The sequence below is a fragment of the Papaver somniferum genome, chromosome 2, assembly GCF_003573695.1.
Source record: "Papaver somniferum cultivar HN1 chromosome 2, ASM357369v1, whole genome shotgun sequence".
In the NCBI taxonomy this organism is placed as follows: Eukaryota; Viridiplantae; Streptophyta; class Magnoliopsida; order Ranunculales; family Papaveraceae; genus Papaver; species Papaver somniferum.
In genome coordinates, this window is record NC_039359.1 from 58,541,985 (window position 1) to 58,564,145 (window position 22,161).

The window sequence follows — 22,161 nt, forward strand, 5'->3', positions numbered from 1 at the left end:
CTTCACAGAGCAAGGTTGTGGTAGATGTTGAATGAGGTCAACTTTAGCTTTATCCACTTCAATTCCTTTTCTGAGATGATGTGTCCTAGAACTATTCCTGAATTCACCATAAAATGGCATTTTTCCCAATTTAGAACAAGGTTCTTTTCTTTACATCTGGATATCACGAGGGCAAGATGCTTCAAACATTCGTCAAACGAGGAACCAAAAACAGAGAAATCATCCATAAAGATCTCGAGAAAACTATCTATCATGTCAGAAAAAATGCTCATCATGCAACGCTGAAAAGTAGCAGGTGCATTACACAACCCGAAGGGCATACGTCTATAAGCAAACGTCCCAAATGGACACGTGAATGTAGTTTTTTCCTGATCTTCCGGAGCAATGTGAATTTGGTTATAACCGGAAAAGCCATCTAGAAAACAGTAGTGACTGTGTCCAGACACACGTTCTAGCATTTGGTCAATGAAAGGGAGCGGGAAGTGATCCTTCCTTGTTACTGTGTTCAACTTCCTGTAGTCGATGCATACTCGCCATCCTGTGGTTGTACGAGTAGGGACTAATTCATTCTTGTCGTTCTGAACTACAGTAATGCCTGACTTCTTAGGCACAACTTGAATGGGACTAACCCATTTGCTATCGGGAATTGGGTATATGATACCCGCATCAAGTAGTTTCAGGATCTCTCCTTTGACTACATCTCTCATGTTAGGATTAAGTCTCCTTTGCATTTCCCTCGATGGTTTGGCATTCTCTTCAAGGTTAATGTGGTGCATGCAAATGGTGGGACTAATTCCTTTGAGATCTGAGATGGTCCATCCTAAGGCCTCTTTGTGTTCCTTAAGTACTTCTAAAAGCTTACTTTCCTGTTCCGTGTCTAAACATGATGAAATAATGACAGGTAAAGTATCAGAAGAACCTAGGAATGCGTACTTCAACGTACTAGGCAATGTTTTCAATTCAAGCTTGGGTGGCTCAACAATGGATGGAATAAGCTTGGAATCAGAGATAGGGGTGGTTCCACTTCATATTTCCTTTCAGTGACGTCCATTTGAGGTACAGATTCGAGCAGAGATAGGACGTCACTACAGTATGCATCATCATAGGAATCAGGGTTAAAGTTCTCCATACATGCTTGAAAGGGGTCGACGGATAGAATGTTAGTCAACGAATCTTGCATTAATCCTTCAATCATATTAACTTCATGCACATCATCATCATCAAGATTCACAGGTTGTTGACTAATATCGAACACATTCAATTCTACCGTCATGTTACCAAAAGACAGTTTAACACTCCATTCCGACAGTTGATGATCGCGTTGGACGTAGCCAAGAAAGGACGTCCTAAGATGACAGGAATGTGACAGTCTGGGTTTTGTACAGGTTGAGTGTCTAAGACAATGAAGTCTACGGGAAAATAGAATTTGTCAACCTTGATCAAAACTTCGACCACTCCACGAGGAATCTTGACAGATCGGTCTGCCAGTTGTAGAGTGATAGATGTTGGTTTCAACTCCCCAAGACCTAACTGCTCATAAACAGAATATGGCAGTAGGTTAACACTTGCACCTAGGTCTAATAACGCTTTATTGACCGTGTGTTCTCCTATAGTGCAAGAAATTGTTGGACATCCTGGATCCCTAAACTTGGGTGGAGTTTTGTTCAGAATGATGGAACTCACCTGCTCAGCTAAGAAAGCACGTTTTTGCACATTGAGCTTGCGCTTTTGAGTACAAGTCTTTGAGGAATTTGGCATAAGCAGGGATTTGCTTGATTGCTTCAAGAAAAGGAATGTTGATGTTGACTCTCTTGAACAGATCTAACATCTCATTGTAATGGGTACTTTTCTGTTGATAGATCAATCTTTGAGGAAATGGGCAACAGGAGATGAGTTGGCAAAGGGACATTCACAGCAGTAGAATTGTCAGATTTTCCAACTTGCTCAGATTCTTTGGTTTTCTGGGGTTGTGGAGACAGTGGAATTTGTATCAGATTCATTAGGTTCGCCACGTTGTTCTCGATGACTTTACCACTTCGGAGGGTGGTGCATGGCATGGATTTGATCAGGTGAGGTTTCAGTGCAGGATGTTGTGCCTGTTTGAAATATCCTCTTTGGATTTTGTTGGGGTTGGCTCGGAAGTTTACCCTTTTCTCTCTCACATATTTGATCCATCTTTTGATCTAGATTTTTCTGACTTTGCATCAAACTCTGGAACATTTCCTCTAGGGTGGATAATCTCTTGTCTTGTCGTGTATTGTGTGAGGATATGATTGTTGTTGAGAGTTTGATTGTTGTTGAGGGTTTCTCGGGTGTTGATAACCTTGATTGTTCTGATATCCCTGATTGTTTTGATAGCTCTGATTGGGTTGAGATGGTCCTCCTTGAGTGGGTCCTTTTGACCATGAAAAGTTAGGGTGGTTTCTCCATCCTGGATTGTAGGTCTGTGAATAAGGGTTATGCTCTGGTTTTTGAAACATGGCATGTGCCTGTTCAAGCCTAGACTCCTGGACTGCAAGCAAATCTGGACAATTTTGGAATTGATGGTTGGGGTCGTTACAAGCAGCACAAACAGACGAAGCGACATGTTCTCGGAGAGTAGTGGTGGAAGGTTTTGAATTTTTATGTAGTTCTAACTCTTCTAATCTCCTAACTATTGATGCCATGTTTGCTCTACCCTCAAAATCCGCTTCAATCCTAAAAGCCTTTGCTTCGGATGTAGTCTTTCTGGTTTCACGGATGGATTCCCACTGTTGCGTCTTTTCAGCTACTTCAATCAAGAAGTCCCAAGACGTCAGCAGTTTTATCTACGAATAGACCATTACACATCGACTCAACCGTTGTTCGGGTGGACACATCTAGACCTTCATACAAAATTTGCACAAGTCTCCATTTTTCAAAACCATGATGGGGACATTGGAGCAATAATTCATTGAATCTCTCCAGGTATCTAGCTAAGGTCTCACCTTCTAATTGCACAAAGCTATTAAGACTTTGACGAATTGTCGCAGTCTTGTGGTTCGGGAAAAACTTTTTGAAAAACTCCTTTGTGAGGTCATCCCATGTCATGATGGATTGAGGCTGTAAAGCATAGAGCCAGGCCTTTGCCTTATCTTTCAGGGAAAAAGGAAAAAGCCTTAACTTCAGGGTTTCGTCGGTCATTTGAGTGAAACGCAGAGTTCCACAAATTTCCTCGAATTCTCTCACGTGGTGGTACGGATTTTCATTCTCAACACCTCTAAAAATAGGAAGCATCTGTATTGTGCTTGATTTCAGCTCATAATGGCCATTAGCCTCGGGTAGCACAATACAAGAAGGTTGACTGGCTCTAGTTGGGTACATATAATCCTTGAGGGTACGGGGTTCTCCCATTGTTTCTGGTTGATCTGGACTGTCTCCCTCAGAACTTAGAATTTCGATAGGTTCGTCTGGGTTAATTCTAACAAGTCTGTTTGTCTGGTCTCTGTAGGTCACAATCATGTCCTAGTAGGTACCTTAACTAACATGTTGGTCAGACAGAGCAATCGGAAACAATTTGGCCCACAAGGGTTATGAAGATTTTGTTTTGAATGGGTTTTGGTTTAAAGAAGGGGTTTTGTTTTTGGTTTAAAAATTTGGGCTTTTGAAAAAAAAAATTTGAACTAAACCTAGCATAAATTAGCACAACTCATAAAAGAAAATAAAAACAATAATAATAATTAAAACAAACCCATAAAAGAAAAATAAAAGAAAAATAAAAGAAAACAAAAACAAAAAAAATAATTACAGTCCCAAATATAAAAAAAAAGAAAAAGAAAATAAAAAATTATTACAATCCCAAAATAAATAATTAAATAAATTATTACAAGCCCAAATTTGAATTTAAATGAGGCCCAAGTGGGTTAACTCATGGGTTAGGCTTACTTGTTTTTGGAGGGAAGCCCAAAAATAGGCTTTTAGTCCCCTTTTAGTTGCAAGGCCCAGTTGGGCTTTAGGATCGTCCTAGCAGCTCACGTCCAAGCCCAGCAGCAACAGGTGGAGCAGAGCCCAGCAGCAGCAGCAACGGAGGCCAGCAGCAGTTGCAAGCCCAAGAGCAGAAGTTGCAAGCCCAGCAGAAGTTGAGGTTACTGAGCCCAGCTCAGTTGGTTCAAGCCCAGTTCAGAGATTGTTGCACAAGCCCAGCAGAAGAGGTTGGCAGCAGGCCTGGCAGCATCAGTTGGCAGCAAGTTGGCAGCAAGTTGGATCAGAAGCAACAGCAGCAGCAGCAGCTAGGCAGCTTCAGTTGGCAGCAAGCTTGGCAACAGCAACAGCTTGGCAGCAGCAGCTTCACTTGGCAGCAGCAGTTGCTTTGGTTCACCAGCAGCAACAGCAGCAGCAGACTTTGGCTTGGCAGCAACAGCACAGCACAGCAACAGCACAGCACAGCAGCAACAGCAGCAGCAGCAGCAGCAGCAGGCTTTGCAGCAGGCTTGGCAGCAACAACAAATAATGCACAGCTCCAGCAGCAGTTAGCAAGTGAACAAGATAGCAATGAACACACACAACTATGCAAGCACAACAAGGCCACAACAGCTATGAAAACTTCAAAAATATGGCAGCCAGCTCCCCGGCAGCGGCGCCAAAAACTTGGTGTGATGATCAAGATGCACACAATACACTTGCAAGTATACAAGGTCAAGATTTGTAATAAAAGGGTGAGTAGGGGTTTGTCCACAGGGAGAGGAGCATATAAGAAGTTTTCCTAGGCTAATAAGAGTGGCAATGCACTATGGCAGTGAGCTAAGGGCAAATCAGCAAAGAACCAAGCTAAGTAAAGAAAAACAGACAATAACCAAGGCTTGGCAGGATAAGCAAAGAAACAGCCAAGAGAAGCAGCAAATAACCAAGGCTTGGCAGCCAAGGGCAGGGTGAGTTCAGTGCACTGACTTCAGTGCACAGTAGCTACAAAGTGCAAGAAAATGAAAGGCAAGAAAAGTAACTGAAATACAAGCACACAGGACTGAAAAATAAAAGTTACAGAGAGGGAATTGGTGGGTAAGCCAAGGCTTATGATCCACCTTGTGTCCTAATCAAGTGACATGTTTCTAGGTTATGTTCATTCCTAAGCATACAACTAGAAATGGAAGAACACCAACTTGCTCACTAGTCTACCCCTAGCATTGGCTGTCTTTTGACAGTACAGCCAATCACAGGCTCTATGAGCATTGGCATCTCTCATTTACACAATCAAAACATAGCAACAGGAAGTAACTATCCTAGCTCATTTACACTTGACAGTGCACAAGGCTTCACTGAGCCTTGGCCTGAGGCTGATTAGCTCATGCTAACCATGTAGTAGCAACATACATTCATCATAAGATATAATTTAGACACAATTTGCAACATATCAGACAACTACAAACATAAGCAAATTTCAACTGTCAACAGATAAGCACTGAAATTGAAATTCATAAAAATTTAGCTCAATTCTCTACTGGCTAGTCCAGAGAGGTATATAGTGTCTTCTACACACTTCACCCAACACCCCTTTATACCCAATACACATAATTTTGGTTTTCCCCAATTTTTCCCCAAAGTCAGTAGAACTAGGGTTTGGTGAAAAATTGATTTACCTACTGTTGATGAGATACTCGCTCCATCTCGTCGACCCAATCTTCTCCTGCTTCTTCTCGTTCCTCTCCAGCTCCAATTGATGCTTTAATCATCATATATATCACCAATTTCTCACCTAGGGTTTCAGGCAGAGAGATGAGAAATTGAGGTTGTAAATGATGATTAAAGAGATGGTACGTGATGGGTTTAGGTAGAATAGAGTTGGGGAGAAATTAGTGGAGTGATTTGGGGGCGTCAGGGAGAGGTGGTGATGATGGTGGTGCGGCAGGTGAAGAAGGCGGTGGCAGGACATGGTTGCAGGGAGATGGTTCTGCAGAGGGGGGTGGTGTAGGTGATGGCTCGACTGTTTGGGAGAAGGGGGGTGTTTGGGTAGGTGGTATAGGTTCGGTTGCTAGGGTGTGAGGCGGCTTCATCGAGTCTTGATGTTCTGTGACTCTGAGCTGCGAGATGCGAAGATGGTAGGTAGATCGGATGGTGATTCGGAGGCAAGCGAGGAGCGACCGTCAGATTATATGATACAACAAAATGAACGGTACTTGATGGAGTTAGGTACTGTAGTGTAAGGCGGAGATATCAAACTTCGATGCACAGCAAGGGAGCGACCGTTGGATTCAACTACCATCTAATCTGAAGGCTTGGAATTTCGGCGCTGTGGTGCTTGGCAGAGACTTCAGATTTTGATGCTCTATGAAGGAGCGACCATCGGATGCGTCTGGGAACTGATCTGACGGCTGAGAACGGAGGCGCTTTTGTGTGTAGAAAATGAGGTTGTGCGCACCATTCTTCGCGGCTTCCTTGCGTAATTTCTCCCGGCTTTTCACTACTTTTCTGCTCTTTTTGCTTCGCGACTCATCCGAACTTTATTTATTACCTAAAAATGCAAAATTAATTAATAAAAATATTTATTCTTGAAAACAATGAAAATACAGAATATGGGATAAAATGTAGAATTAATGCATAAAAGATGAGTTAAATGCCAGCAAAAAGGGATAAATATATACAATATTTGGCACTCATCAGCATGTCATGTTCTACCAGACCTATGAGAAAGATCTCCTAAGTGCAAGGAAGCTCGTAATGTATCACCTGTATATAAAGAGATGATATTACTGAACAAGAGATTGATGATATGCAAGACATATTAAGGATGTACCTTGACTCTCAAATGGAAAGCATCCTTCCCAGCAAACTTGGTCATGTACTTGTTGTCAACATCATAAATTCTAATGGACACAGAAAGGGAACTCACCAAATGGACACAGAAAGGAACTCATCAACTCCTTCCTTTTTCATGCCAACATCATAAATCCTAATCTTTGGGTCAGGTAAACCACGACAGTACCTTGACTTTGGGTAAGGCTTGTTCTTAATCTGCCTGTAACACCTAGCAGGTCCTGCAATATTTAACCAATGCAACAAGTATAAGAAAATATACTCAAACCTTTCTCCAATTTAACCAATGCAACAAGTATAAGAAAAAAAATACTGAAACCTTGCTCGAATAGCTCATATCGTATGTCAATAGTGAGTAACAAAGATAACTTGCTTAAATTTGGTAGCACATAGCTCATGTCATATCATAAACAGACAAATAAAATGAGAAAGAAAACAAATCGGTGAATGAGAGCTAAATTGCTTAAATGCACTGGTTTGCATGGTTTTCCAATTTAGCCAGTTTTACATACAAGAGGAATTCTCAATTCTCATGGCTAATTTATTATTCTTCTTCTCTTCCCAACGGCTTGCTGCTCTAGCTAGGGTTTCCAGTGTACATTAACTGAATAATGCATACTGGGGCATAAGTTGATCCAAATCCTCACGCAATTCACTTGTCACCCAGCAATAATGATCATTACCTTGCAAAAAAGTATACTGAAGGTTAGTATTCAACCATGTAAACATGAAAGCATAAGCATAAAAAAAAGTACGTACCAGGGATTGATATTCCCCTCTGATAGCCTTAGCTTAAGTCACCTACCTAATCACATAAAAGAGAAAAAAACCACACACATACGTACAAAAGTTTAATAGAAACAAGGGAATCAAAGTAAAATAGACTTATATATATATTAAAGTTGTTTCTGGTGAAGTTAGATACTTATGCACAACTGCATAAAGTCTTTCTAAGCATAACTTCAATAGAGTCTTATGCACCACTGCATAATAGTTACATAACCGCTATGTTCAGCCTAAGTACAAAAGTGTGAGCATAGTAAAAAAACATAAAAGCCATAAATGCCAGTTGCTTGTATGCGCGATATACGATGGCTGGGATATCCATGAAGCATATAGCATATCTCCAAAAAAGTTGATTCACCCTTCTAATCATACTTGATGTACATCTTTGTATGAACCATGTATCCTCCAATTCCAACATCTTGAAAGATCACTGCTAATCTGTTAGTTTTTACAGTGCGCTCAGCTGGCAGGAGAATGCGATCAAGCGAAACCTTTGCAAGATTAGGTGGTACAGGCAAGCAGTGACACATAAGTCCAAATTCACCAGTACAGAGTTTACCAATAACACGGACTTCACCATCCATGTTAAGCAAGGAACATTGTTGCATATCACCTGTTGTTGATCGAGCTAGAGATATGTGTTCACCAGGTGAACTTAAGTTATCAGGTGAGGCTTCAGGAGATAAATCTAAGTGACCGGGTGAACCAATTCCATGACCAGATGAACACGCTGAGCATGTGAACTAGTCGAGGCAACATATGATGCTGGCATTGTAAATTGGATATCCTTCATAGCGTGACACAATTTTCCCAAGCCGCCGATCATAAGCTCTATCTTACCACCTAGTTCATCCACTTTATGATTCAGAACTATATCTTTAGGCTTTAGATCATACACTTTAGCACGCGCAGGAGTAGAACTATCAACTTGCGTACGAGAAACGGGGCCAACAACACGAACCCGTCACCTAGAATCCTTTCCAAATGCTTCAATCAATGCATCTGTGTTTGCTGGGGGAGTACCCGCATCTTGCAAATCTTTGATCAATTTTTGCTTCTTCTGAATCTCAGCCTGCGGTACCGAGTATAAAATTATGGATTTATAAATCACGATAAATAGTATATGTAAAATTTCAGAAATGATATAAATGGAAAATAAGATGACTTACAAAGTATGGTTCTGCACTAGGTAAAATTCCCCCACCCTCTTGTGTATAAGCTTTTACCCATACATCGGAGGTACTGACTTCTACTCGAGGATTGACGCTCTCATAAAACGCAAATATAATAAGTTTTTGAATATTGATCAACCATTTTTTTCTGTAAGAGTCGGATCGAAGCATTGTTAAAACTGAACTAACATACCAGTTCAGCTTTGACCAAGCAATGAGGTTTGCGACCAGAGCAATGAGAGTAGTCATAAAGTTGTCTTTTCCTCTTATTCTCAGCTATTAGTTCATCTACTTTTTCATCATTTTCATTGATACAAAATGTAACCAGTCCTCTTCTTTCACAAGAGGAGGCACATTTCTGATTCTTTCTTCGTGGGTAGGATATATGTCATAGTAGCCCAATCTTAACTCATGCTTAAATCTCCTCCATGGATCAGACATCGACTTCACTGTTCGCTTAGAAGTCTCAGGTAAATTATACACTCCATGGAAAGACAAGATTGGTGGCTTAATGCTGTTGTCAACCAAATTCAGATTCAGGGTAAATGTGGTACCTTTAGTTCATTCCAAACATCGTCTTTGTACTTCTGATGTACGTGCTTCCAAGTTTTGAAAGAAATAGGCACATGGGTACGAACCAAGGCACCCTTTTTGTGGCCAAGTTTTGTTGCATTAGCGGAAACAGGAAGTCCATTTTTATTCACCTCCACTTCTGCCATAATAACCTGCAAACTAACCAAAGCTAACCCAATTATTGTCACAAAACCTATAACAAACCTGTCACAATCCACATAAACATAACAATAAAAGCTTATCAAAATAAGCAATGCATTCATATTTTTCAGATGATTAAACTACAAAGTAAAACTTCATGGAAATCATATCATTCTAAACTACGGAATCAACACATATAAGTTTTTCTAAACTCTCATTTTCAGTAAAAACAGAATGATAAATAGTGGGTATCTCAGTGTTATCTACTAAGGAAGTTAACCCCTGCGGTGAATGCAAGACCACGGACCATCCCTCAGGTGAAAGATCTATTGAGTAGAGCACTTGGGTTGCTTCTGAAGCCATGATAAGGGGTTCATCCTGCACTCTATCAATGCTTTTCAGCTTGGCACAAGTTAACCTTTATCAAGTATGAGTTTGGATCAACTTGGCACCCATTAGTCTTATCTTCAACTCTGACCCAATCACAATAAAAAACTGTCTCTTCAAATTCCATATAGTTTAAACTGATAATCTTTTCAATGATTCCATAATAGACAACTTCAGCTTCGATGTAATTTATGTCCGTAGACCTTGCTCTATGTCTGGTAATTGCTCTCATCGAGACGCCACTGTTTTGCGTTACCATTAGTTCATCGGAATCTTGTGCACAAAAATTAAAGACATTAACTTGGTATCTCTTATACGACTGTGCCTTGAAGAGAGGACCCTCACTAGTCGCCAAAGTACTGAATTCAGATCATTGGCTTCTAACAACTGTTTTTAATGAACTACAATGTTCGAGTCAGTGCATTATTTTAATGACATTTACTGTGAGAAGAAAAAGAAAAGAAGGATCCTACTATCATAATCATAATTAAATTTATTAGATATTCAGTTCGACATTATTATCTGTGTATTATTACTTTTTATTCATCTATCAAATATGGAATCCTAGCCAACATGATTAGCAAACTCTCAAATGATAAACTTCTCAACAGCAAAGCAATGGCCAAATTCTCAACAAGTAAGCAATGTTTCTGTCATAGCATATTACCTCATCACGTAACCATAACAGAAAACTCTTCAATGGCTGTTGCGATGTACGATTTTTTGGACCATGAGGCTTGCGACTGTTAACATAGGCAGCATACTTCCTGCAATCAAACGACAAATGAATATTAGACAGATAAACCTAATAATCGAAACAACAACTTCCTGAAACTAAAAAGATCTACCTTTTCCAGTCATCTATCCCAACAAACTTGAATATGACCCAGTTGCGAGCTTGTTCAAACTGTACCATAGTCAAAGTGATATTTTTAGGATTACTTAACGACATCTCATCAGCAAACTCATCGTCATCATCTAAAAAAGCTTGTCGAGTATGTTTGTGAGTACCTTCACCATTTACTGACAAATCTTTCATGCAATATAAGCTAGATTCTCGCGTGATATACCCTCTGGCGATGCAACCCTCAATGTACCTCCTGTTGCGCACCAATCTCTTGAATCCTTTCATCATCCTACAAATATCAGTAATAGAAAGTTATAACTCAGCATAACTAACAGTTCATATATTGAAAAACAAAGACAGGTAGGTGTAGATGTTACCTTTCAAAGGGATACATCCATCTAAATCTGACCAGACCGCAGATTAAAGCTTCGTCGGCCAAATGCACTATTAGGTGGATGCTAATAACAAAGAAAGAAGGAGGAAAATGTTTTTCCAGAACATAAATGGCTTCCACCAAACTATCCTTAGCTCTTATAAGATGTTCTCTGTTAATAACCTTTGCGCACAGAATCCTGAAGAATGTACTGATACGGAGAAGAGAAACTCGCAGATCTTTTGGCATTGAAGTAGCTACATGAACCAACAATGGCAGCAAATATTGTATTGTGACGTGGTAATCGTGCGACTTGAAATTCCTTAGCTCTGGAGGATTAATGTTGACATTGTTGCGAAAGTTGGAAGAGAAACTGCTCGGCACCCTTAAGTTCTTCAGAATTATACAAAGAGCAACTTTCTCCTTTCTTGACATTGCGAAATCTCCATCTGGCATTGTGGTTTTACCAGTCACCTCATCCACTTTTAACCATAATTTCCTTTTAACCCCCATAGCTTCCAGATTTTGACGTGCACCAGGACTGTATTTCGACTTGCCATTTCCCATTATGGTGTTAAGTAGATGCTCAGTTATGTTATTTTGTGTGTGCATTACATTTGTAATATGTCGGATGGCATTTGAACCCCAGTTTGGAAAATCATATAGAATAGACCTTCGCGAAAACAAGGACCGGTCCTGAACCTCTTCTTGTGCATCAGTATCTTCGTCATTGTCCTCTGCAGCTCTCCGTTTACGTTTCTTACTTGGTTCTGCTGGTGGTTTTCCTTTACCATGTTTAGTTTTCAAATTAGCTACCTTCTGTTGAATCTGTAAGCCAGATAGTGGCCATGGGGTTGTACCATGCTCTACAACTCCACCAAAATTGGTCTTATCTTCTCGAAATTTGTGTCATGTTGGAAGCCATCTACGGTGTCCCATATAACATATTTTCCTACTAAACGGAAGATAGTCTGAACGAGTTCCTTCTCCGCAGTGATGACAAGCTAAGTACCCATGCGTTATACATCCAGATAAAGTACCTAATGCAGGATAATCGTGTATAGCCCATAACAACCTTGCCCTCATTACAAATTCAGTTTTGCTAAAGCTATCATATGTTAACACACCTTCATTCCATAACACTATTAACTCTTCTATCAGAGGTTCTAAATAAACATCTATATATTTACCTGGTGCTCTTGGGCCAGATATCAACAACACCAATATCGAAAATTCTCGCTTCATACACGAGGAAGGAGAGAGATTGTATGGCTGGACAACTACCGGCCAACAGCTGTGGTTAGTACCGAAACACACATTTGGGTTGAAACGATATCCCAAGGGTCACATTACACGGCTCCTTAGCAAACTATGGCGAAAAGCTATCAGCACATCGCCAAGCAGAGGAGTCCACAGGATGCCGCATAACATTGATATCTGACTGAGCTCTAAAGTGCCAAAGAATTAGCTCTGATATCCGTGACATACTGTACAACCGCTGAAGCCTAGGAATTAATGGAAAGTGTCTTAAAGTTTTTGAGCAACTTTAGTAAGTTTTCTCTCCTCATTGAAAACTTTCTTATACCTAGGTTCATTACAAAAAGGACACCTAACCATTTCACTTCTATCCTTCCAATACAAAATGCAGTCATTTATGCATGCATCGTAAGTTATATAATCCATTCCTAATTCTTGGATCATCTTTTTCAGTTCAGGGTACTTAGCTGGGAATCTATTTTCTTCGGGAATCAACTCCTTCATCATTTCTAAAAGTGCAGTTACATCGTTGTCTGAAAACCCATACTGGGTCTTAATGTCATTCAATTTTATAGCAGCACTCAGTGTTGTCTTTCCTGATGGACATGAATTGTACAATGGTGCCCTAGCACGGTCATATGCATATTTACGCTTCCTACTGCGGATAGTTTCAGCAGGATAATGAATAGTATCATGTAATCCACCATTCTCATCTACACCTTCTACATCATGTTGGACTATATGATCAGATGCTACATCTCCTCCTACATTGTTAGCTACATCTCCTCCTAAATTAGCAGAAACATCTCCTCCTACATCTACTCCTACATTGTCAGATACATCTTCTCATACAGTCGCAGCTACATCTTCTCATACACTTGAAGCTATACCTCCAACCCTCTCAGCTGCTACTGAGATTTCCCCATGAAAACGCCACACCGTATATGTCAAATCAATACCATGTCTTAGTAAATGAAATGAAATTTCACTAAGCGGCTCTAATCCTTTACTATTCTTGCAACGTCTACAAGAGCATAAGAATAATAAACTATCGCCACCATATTTATGCACAAACTCTATGAATAACCCTACACCTCGTATGTATTGAGAAGATCTACGGCTACAACTCATCCATCCCTTATCACATTCCATTACCCTACACTGTTGATCCTAAAAAAAGATATCTATGTCAGGTAGGTACAACTCAAACATATCATATTATGTTATACTATACCATGTGAAATAGAACAGATAATGAATTGCATAAAATAATATGCAAGAGTATATACATCCATATAAATAAGAATGCAATGTGGCTCAGAACCATACTGCTAAGTGTGCAGCAGCCAGCAAGACCATTATAAAGTCATGGATTATGAGATACTAATTCAAACATGAACTTCGTAAAAACACCCACAATAACCGAGTTACAAATATCCCCCTCTTAGTCTTAATTCTATATTGCTATACCAACCCCCTTTCCCCCCTGAACCAAATTAAATATGATAATGTAAACCCAAAATAAAAATGACAGAAAACCAATTCTTTCCCCCTCTGATGATATTAGATATTTAACTTCTCTGACATAGGTACAACAAAAACATATCATACTATGAACTGAAAGTTAACTTCAAACAAATTATTTAAAGTTCTAATTTTTTTGCCTAGCATATTGCAGGATATTATGAACTGAAAGTTAACTTAAAAAAAAAATAAGAAAAAGCTTCAATTGTTTTGCCTAGCATACTGCAGGATACTATGAAATGAAATTTAACTTCGAACAAATTAGTAAAAGCTTCAACTTTTTTGCCTAGCATACTGCAGGATATTATGAAATGAAATTTAACTTCAAACCTATCATACTATGAACTGAAATAAAACTAGCAAACACCCACATCTCACAGTAAAATGCATCTAATACACATCCAGATTTCACACAAATAACCCTAAAAATGAAATTGGGAAAGTAAAACCCTAGATAAAATCAACTCTGAATCATCAAATCAGCGAACACCCATATCTCACAGTAAACTAAATCTACTACACAACCAGATTTCACAAAAATAGACATAAAAATTGAAGTGGAAACAAGCAGATTTGACAAAATTAAAACCCTAAATTAAACCTAAAATTTATGAAATCGAAACCATAAGAGAATCAGAAAGAGGAAATTATACCTAGATCGAAATAGAAACACCCAAATTTCGCAGATATACTTCCAACTGCAAAGATGGAACCATTAGTTAATAAGAACTGCAAAGATGAAACTGACCTAACTATAAACTCAATAAACAAAGTACTATATTGGTTCTGAATTAAATGACTCACATTTGCAGAGCTTCTGTTAATGGTAAGGAGAGAGAGTTTTTCTTCAGAGAAGTTTCAGATCTGGAAATAATGGAGGAAGAGAGAGTTTCAATGAAGTTAGTAGAGAAATTTTGTGGCTGAGAGCGAGTCGTACAGATGAAAAGCGAGGGAGTATTCCCGCTCAGTGAAAAGTAGGGTGAGGTGAAAGTGAAAAAATGGGTTTAACCCAAGTTAAAAAATCTGTTCCCAACACTTAAACTGACTGCACAGAATGATGCTGGTGTTACTCTGCACACAAACGGTTGGCACACCAGGTATTTTCAACAGTTGCAATTCGCAACAGCTGAGGAGCAATTACAAATTTCGCAACTGCTTAAAGCAATTGCGGATTTCAGAGCAGTTGCAAAATCACTTGCGAATTCGCAACTGCGTAAGAGCTGTTGCAAATTTTAGTTGCTATTCCGGAAAAATGGTGTAGTGTAACAATTCAGAACATGAACTAGCATAGAGAAAGAACTAATGTCACTCTAAGAGTACACCACATGACCAGAAGTAATTTACTTAAAAGTTGTCTCTCGGGTATTAGTTTCATTAACGAACATTTGGCCACCATGATGTGCAGGGAACTAGTTATGGAAAAAATATGAAACAGTAATATGGAGTTCATGGGAAAAGCCTCCAAGATAGGGAGCAAGGGCTGCAACTGCGACTTTTCAAATGATGTTGCTGGATAAAAAACACAGAATAAATCAGCATCTACGCATTCTAAAATAATTGATGCTGAAACAATACTACGGTAGAAAACATAGAATAACCTTGTGAATCTCTGAAACAATACTACAGTAGAAAACATCTCCAGAGAAGTACACCTACACAATGCTTTACGAACTGTTTTCTACAAAAGCTTTGACTTAACAGTTGACAATAACAGAAAAGTAGCAGGACATCTAAGCAAAGGACAGTGCCTTTGATGTACACAAGATGGAGGATATAAAAATTAAAAAAACTACAGGATGCACCATGAGCAGTATTTGCCTAATGAACTCTTGAGAAAATTCTACGACAACCTAACACTATGAATCAACCAACAGAAAATTTTAAGCAATTAATTGAAAAGTATCTGCCAAAATCATATACAGCAAAACATATCACCTAACTAAGATACTGTGAGGAAGAATATTTCAACCAAGTGAACCGCAAAATCTAACAGCAGTTCACAAAATTGAAACCAGTAAAGTCAATTCTGCTGCAACTAACTATAAATCGAAACAACAAATGAATCCATGAATCAAATTCAACTACTATTAACCCTAACATGTTACTACCACCAGCAAAAATGAACCTAAAATCAAACACCAACCAACAAACTTCACCATAATAAATCCAATTTCACTTCAACTAACCCTAAAACCTAACAATAAAAGTGGATCCATAAATCAAATTGACCAAAATTAGCCCTAATATGTTGCTACAATCAGATAAATTGAACCCTAAAATCAAACAAAAACCAACAAAATTCACCATAACGAATTCAATAGACCTTAAAATTAACCCTAACATGTTACTACAAAAAGAAAAACTATAGATCGAATTTCTTAAATTAGTACTTTCAAGTGAAGAGGAACCCCAATATTAAGACCAATACCCTTTTCACCGAAACCGTAATTTCTCTGAAATCCATCAATCTACTGAAACCCTAATTTCTTACTTTCTCTCTTTGTACTGGAAAATATAATAAAAATCATTAAAAGAGAAAGAGGAGATAAAGGAGAAGAAAAGGAGATTTGATCGATAGGAAAAAAAGGAACAGAAAAAGGTGTGATTGAGGTTATCCATGGTGATAGGTTATGGAGAGGAGAAAGAGAGTGACAGAGGCTCCCGAAGAATGAAATGAAAGAGCAAGAAGAAATAAAACTTTAGGATTAGATCGATACTCATTTGGGGGCAAAATATCCTATGATTATTCTAACTTGTGTGGAAAAAAAACTCCTCCGCTACCACCCTAGTGTGACAAGCGTGTGAATGGCACACGCAGAAACTCATCTGTTACGAGCTGAGTGTGACCAAGCGTGTGGCTGGCATCCCTATAAAAAATTTCGTAACGGCTGCAGCCTGTTACAAAGTTTCCGTAACGACCATTTGTAACGAGAATTTTGTAACGGCCACAGAGCCGTTACGAATGCCTGTTACGAATCCGGGAATTTGGTGTTGTGAAAATAGCTATCACGGTTGAGACTTTTCTAGTCGTTAATTGTTCAGTATCTGTAGAAAACAAGGAAATTTTCCAAAATCGGCTGGGAATTCCCAACCGTAACCCTAGGTTCCCAACCGTGAAGTTTTGTGTCGGTCGGGTTGGATAGTTTTCCCAGACGTTATGATATATGTCGGTTGGGTTGGAAAGTTTTCCCAGCCGTTATAGCTTATGTCGGTTGGGTTGGAAAGTTTTCCCAGCCGTCGGTTGCCAAACGGATGGGTTGTGTATTGCTTCCCGACCGTAATTGTCTGAATGAATGTTTCTCTGGTCTTATATAATTGTGTCATTTTTGGGAACCAAGGAAGGGAAAAAACATATATTTTTTCAGTGAAATGAAAAGGAATACATATTTCATAGCATAAGCTTTCATTATATTGCAAACATGGGTATTAAGAGTGGAAGAAGTCACGGTAGATACTTTCTTCCAAGACATGATAGCAAGCATGAATTTCAAACTTCATTCCATTGACATCCTCATAATGAGTTTCGGCCATCTCCCACTGAAAATAAAATAAAATTTAAATCGGTTTTACATAAAACAATTTTTGATGGGTCAATTATTGATAAACTTACTCTTTATGCACGTGGCATGTTGAGATTGTTTTTCTTTGCGGCTTCCATTTCGTCTTTGAAGGCTTCCAATTGTGGAAAGATCTGCTAGAATATTTTCTTAATGAGTTTCATCGATCTTCCAACCGAAAAACCAGCTTCCAAACCGATATCTCAATTACGTTTGGGAAACTACAGAAACCCGTCCGATACGGTGTTTAGGGTTCGCTCGTGGTCCGTTATTCAAACCGTAAATTTGAATTTTCAGTTTTTATGGTCAAAACGACTAGGTCGTTTTGCATTAAAACCTGGCCGAAAATACTTTAAAAAATATGAAACTATTTCTTTTGAGAAATGGAACAAACATAAAAAAAATGGACCAAAATGGTTTTTCATTCATTGAATCGGAAAAGCATACATATTTCATTATATTGATAAGATAGATCATAACAATTAAAATAAACCGTTATTCGTATCGGTCAAAATCATAGGTAGTATTTTCTAAGATGCGATAACTATCATTTTGTTGAAACTCTTTTCCATGAACTGCCTCATATTGGCGGTGAGACCTCGACCACTATAGAAACAAATACGATATGTTAGATAATGTTACTCAAAACGCTTTCTAATGAAACAACTTATTAAAAAACTTACTCTTATCGCACTTGAAATTGTGGGATTGGCTTCCTTTCGAGATTTCATTTCCTTTTTGAAATCTTCATATTCTTCAAAGACTTTCTCGAATGTCTCCTTAACGCTTGCCAAAATTCTTCCATTACGATTTCCGTTTAGTGCAACAAAAACTATGAAAACACGGTTCCAAAAAGACTAGGATATTTGATCTATGTCAATGTCTAGATCTTCATCATGTTGTCTGACCGTCGACCATGCTCTAACAATCGCATAATCTGTTTCATTGGTGTAGGGAGTCACCATAGTGTTTTTTCTTATTTTTTTGGATGAGAAATAAATGAGAATGAATATGAGAGTTTATAACTAGGATTTGGGTGAGCAAGAAATGATAGAATGGTCTCCTTTTATAGGGTTTAATGACATAAAGATTTTTTTTTTTTTTGAAAACTAGCCGTTTAGTTTAAAAAATAGAAGTCAAGCAATGCATTAAATGCATTGGTTGAGAGTGTTCAGGCCTAAAAACGGCTGGGTATCCCAGCCGTTTATACAATTTACGGTTGGGTTTTCAGCCGTGATTGGTACAAGGAGACTCTGAATAACTATTCGGCTAGGAGTTCATACTAACCCATCCATGAGTATGAATTACAGCCAGAAGTTATTACTAATTAACCTAGCCGTGAATATATATTACGGCCTGGAATCCTTAAATTACGAACCTTAAATCCTTATAACGGCTGGGACGATAACATTTTCCCAGCCGTAACCTGTAAATAAATTCATATTTTTCCGTTTCAAACGGATTTGAATCAATTAAAATTTCAAATGGGGGTTGATTACAAGACTTTCTAGACTAGTTTTAGGATAGGTTTCACTAGTTTTTCTTCAAAATTTTCAAAAAAGTTCGTAAAAATCATCCTTCTTCTTCTTTTAGATCAAAAACAAAAGAAAAAAAAGTTTTGATTCTCAAAAAATTAATCATTAAATTAATATAATTCATTTGCTAATCAAGGGTATATTGGGAATTATGTAAAATGGAGGATAAAAGGTTATAAGAAGTCTTATTTCATGACCCATTAAGCCCCTGAACATCCATCTTACCTACAGCCCCAATAAGATTCTTTATATAAGTTTTGGATGATCATTTTACTTGCAAAAAAAAACAACAACCAGTAAACTGGTAACCCCGTTAGCAACCTTGCAATATGGATGCATATATTACTTGCATTTGCAATTCCTAATCGGTTACACATGATCATTCTTTTTTAATAGGACCCGCTATGCTTAAAGGGATTCATTCACTCCTCAATCTATATATATGATGCCCACCTAACAGTCAACATTTTGACTAGCTAAATTGGTCCTCTTCAATCTTCCCATAGTTCCCTCCGATAAGCCGCCGTAGAAGGATGTGATAGAGGGCATGAACATTCCCTGCAATATCATGGTGATGCATATATATATCCCAATCCCAACGCCATGAAAAGTTGTTGTTTTTAAAAACCGATGCTTTATTATTGTTGATAAAGATATGCTTCATATCTACTCAACCAAGTACCACAACTTGTAGTAGTAAAAAGTAGTAAAATCATTTACCCATTTTCAAGATAAAAAAATAATATATAATATTACTTTCTCTCTGTAATCGAGAACCCATTTTCAATGCAAAGTTGCAAACTCCTCCTACTACATTCAAGTTACACCTCCCAGCCTCTCCACTAAATACAAATCCACACCTTTCCAAATCCCCCCTCTTTCTTCATTCACTCACAGTCTCTCATCTCTCTCTCTCTCTGTATTCATTGGAGCAGAGCAGTTGCACCATTCAATAAACAAAGAAAAGAAGAAGACAAAAGAAGAGAAGGGGTTTAATCGGCAAGTGTTCAATTGATGTAATCAAAGAGCAGAATGAAGAAAGAATTTGTATTTAGTTTGTTATTGATTAGTATCTTGATTGTTGTTTCTGTAGCATCATCATCTTCGATACTGAGGAAGAATCTGCCGATACTATCATTTGATGAAGGCTATAATCATCTGTTTGGAGATGATAATCTTGTGACTAATTCTAAAGACGATGATGGTAAAACAGTTCAGCTCTTACTAAACAAAAGAACCGGTTCAGGGTTTGTTTCTCAAGACCTTTATCTTCATGGGTTTTTCAGTGCTTCTATCAAATTACCAGCTGATTATACTGCTGGGGTTGTCGTCGCTTTTTATGTAAGTAAATACTATGATTGAATAATTATACTAATATTTAATGGAATCCTCTGTTGTTTTTTTTAGTAATTTTTGATTAATTTTTGCAGATGTCAAATGGGGATATATTTGAAAGAAACCATGATGAATTGGATTTTGAGTTCTTGGGAAATATAAGAGGAAAAGATTGGAAGATTCAGACAAATGTTTATGGGAATGGAAGCACTAATATTGGCAGAGAAGAAAGATATGGTCTCTGGTTTGATCCTTCTCAAGATTTTCATCACTACTCCATTCTCTGGACTCAATCTCACATCATGTATGTCAATCACAACCCACCCCCCACTAATTTGTGTCTTCTCGTCCAAAGTTCATCTCTTCTTTTCTCAAGATAAGGCTATCAGATTTGTTTAGTATTTTGCTGTTTTTCCCCACTACTGTTCTTATCATTTTTCTGATATTTTTTTCTTAAAAAGGTAAAAATTCTTTTATTCTTTATATTTTGGATACAGTAAATAATTTATTATGAATATAGTAAATCATTTCTTGGTATATGGTAAAAAATAATTTCTTGGTATGGTAAAAATGTGCAGATTTTATGTTGATGATATAGCCATTAGAGAAGTGGAAAGGAGTGAGGGAATGGGAGGAGATTTCCCTTCAAAGCCAATGTCATTGTATGCAACAATATGGGATGGTTCTGCTTGGGCTACCAATGGTGGCAAGTACAAGGTAAATTACAGATATGCCCCTTACGTCGCAGAGTTTTCCAATTTGGTTCTTCATGGTTGCACGGTAGACCCGATTGAACTATCATCTCTGACTTGTGATATGTCAACCAACAATGTGGATTTTGATATTTTGAGTTCTGATGAACAATCGTTGAAACGTACGACACTGTCGTCTGATCAGCGGGTTGAAATGATGAAGTTTAGAGAGAAGCATATGATGTATTCGTATTGTTATGATCACATTAGATACGCGTCCCCTCCGGCAGAGTGTGTGCTTGATAGCCGTGTGGCGAAACGACTCCAGCAATTCGACCCGGTAACGTTTGGAAAACCGCCAACTAGTCACAGGGGTAAAGGCGGCCATCATCGTCGTAATCGTTCTTCTAGTCGAACGGATTCAGTGGTCACCATTTGAACAAAGATTTGTGGTGGTGGTAAAACATTTTACAACCCTCTAATGGGTATCTTTGAATAACTTGGATTTTTTTGGTTATATTTGTGAATTGTGAAAGAAAGGCAGGTTATTATTTGAATGAGAATTTGTGGGAGATTAAATAGACTTTTATCACATTTGTAATGATTATTTTGAACACTAAGTTTTACCTTCTGCAGGCCTTTTTGAACATGTGGCTACCAGGCTGGTGCTGTCGTGCTTGTTAACGATTTAAAATATTATTTCTGTTTCATGAAAAGTGATATTTTAAAAATAACCGAATTGAAATATAATTTTTTTTTTTTTTGAAATATTACTTACCACGGAACGAAAGTGGTTTCTCACTTTTAAGTTATTGCGATCAACTTGTGCGTAGAAAATTTCTGTCTTTAGAAGCAGCAACACTTCAGCTTTTGACATGCGAACACCTTCCGTTCCCAGCAATTTTGGTTGCCATCGTATAGTCTCATTTCAAGTCATTCTTCTTTTGGGATATATCATGTTTGGTGTGTATGATTTCTTATCCGAGATTGAGATAAAATTTGCATTTCTTTTCATCATCATATTTCGTACAAGTGATGTGGAGTGGCCAGGGAGGATATGCACAGAATATGGGTTCTGGGACCATTTAATCCCCTTTTTTTTCTTCTTTTGAGCCGGGCCCTCTGCCGCTTTATGATTACTGAGCTTTTCTCAGTAGCAGTCCCACCCAATCAATCTGGGGCGGCAGACATATCAAATCAAACTAAACGGTCGAGAA

The 22,161-nt window shown here is 38.3% G+C and overlaps 3 protein-coding genes across 3 annotated transcripts; 1 reads left to right on the forward strand and 2 right to left on the reverse strand.

Moving 5' to 3' along the window:
• Positions 1-7,665: 7,665 nt before the first annotated feature.
• On the reverse strand, positions 7,666-11,951 carry LOC113347755. Its single transcript, XM_026591424.1, has 6 exons — positions 11,049-11,951; positions 10,836-10,960; positions 10,673-10,731; positions 10,492-10,591; positions 8,721-9,455; positions 7,666-8,623 (listed from the first exon to the last, which is right to left on the reverse strand). The coding sequence occupies exons 1-3, from the start codon at positions 11,654-11,656 to the stop codon at positions 10,727-10,729; spliced, it is 738 nt and encodes a 245-aa protein (XP_026447209.1). The 5' UTR covers positions 11,657-11,951; the 3' UTR covers positions 7,666-8,623; positions 8,721-9,455; positions 10,492-10,591; positions 10,673-10,726.
• Positions 11,952-12,571: 620 nt separating this feature from the next.
• On the reverse strand, positions 12,572-13,453 carry LOC113351129. Its single transcript, XM_026595178.1, has 2 exons — positions 13,192-13,453; positions 12,572-13,125 (listed from the first exon to the last, which is right to left on the reverse strand). The coding sequence occupies exons 1-2, from the start codon at positions 13,451-13,453 to the stop codon at positions 12,572-12,574; spliced, it is 816 nt and encodes a 271-aa protein (XP_026450963.1).
• A 6,124-nt stretch (positions 13,454-19,577) lies between these two features.
• LOC113347756 (probable xyloglucan endotransglucosylase/hydrolase protein 28) lies at positions 19,578-21,645 on the forward strand. Its single transcript, XM_026591425.1, has 3 exons — positions 19,578-20,258; positions 20,348-20,556; positions 20,831-21,645. Exons 1-3 carry the CDS (start codon positions 19,950-19,952, stop codon positions 21,381-21,383), a joined length of 1,071 nt encoding a protein of 356 aa, XP_026447210.1. The 5' UTR covers positions 19,578-19,949; the 3' UTR covers positions 21,384-21,645.
• The last annotated feature ends 516 nt before the right edge of the window (positions 21,646-22,161 follow it).

Coding starts and splice junctions, on each gene's coding strand:
- LOC113347755 (XM_026591424.1), bottom strand. CDS start 11,656: ATGCACACACAAAATAACATAACTGAGCATCTACTTAACACCATAATG. Junction 10,961..11,048: donor TGGATGTATCCCTTTGAAAG/GTAACATCTACA, acceptor TGATATTTGTAG/GATGATGAAAGGATTCAAGA.
- LOC113351129 (XM_026595178.1), bottom strand. CDS start 13,453: ATGGAATGTGATAAGGGATGGATGAGTTGTAGCCGTAGATCTTCTCAA. Junction 13,126..13,191: donor AGCAGCTGAGAGGGTTGGAG/GTATAGCTTCAA, acceptor CTGACAATGTAG/GAGTAGATGTAGGAGGAGAT.
- LOC113347756 (XM_026591425.1), top strand. CDS start 19,950: ATGAAGAAAGAATTTGTATTTAGTTTGTTATTGATTAGTATCTTGATT. Junction 20,259..20,347: donor GGGTTGTCGTCGCTTTTTAT/GTAAGTAAATAC, acceptor TAATTTTTGCAG/ATGTCAAATGGGGATATATT. Junction 20,557..20,830: donor TGGACTCAATCTCACATCAT/GTATGTCAATCA, acceptor AAAAATGTGCAG/ATTTTATGTTGATGATATAG.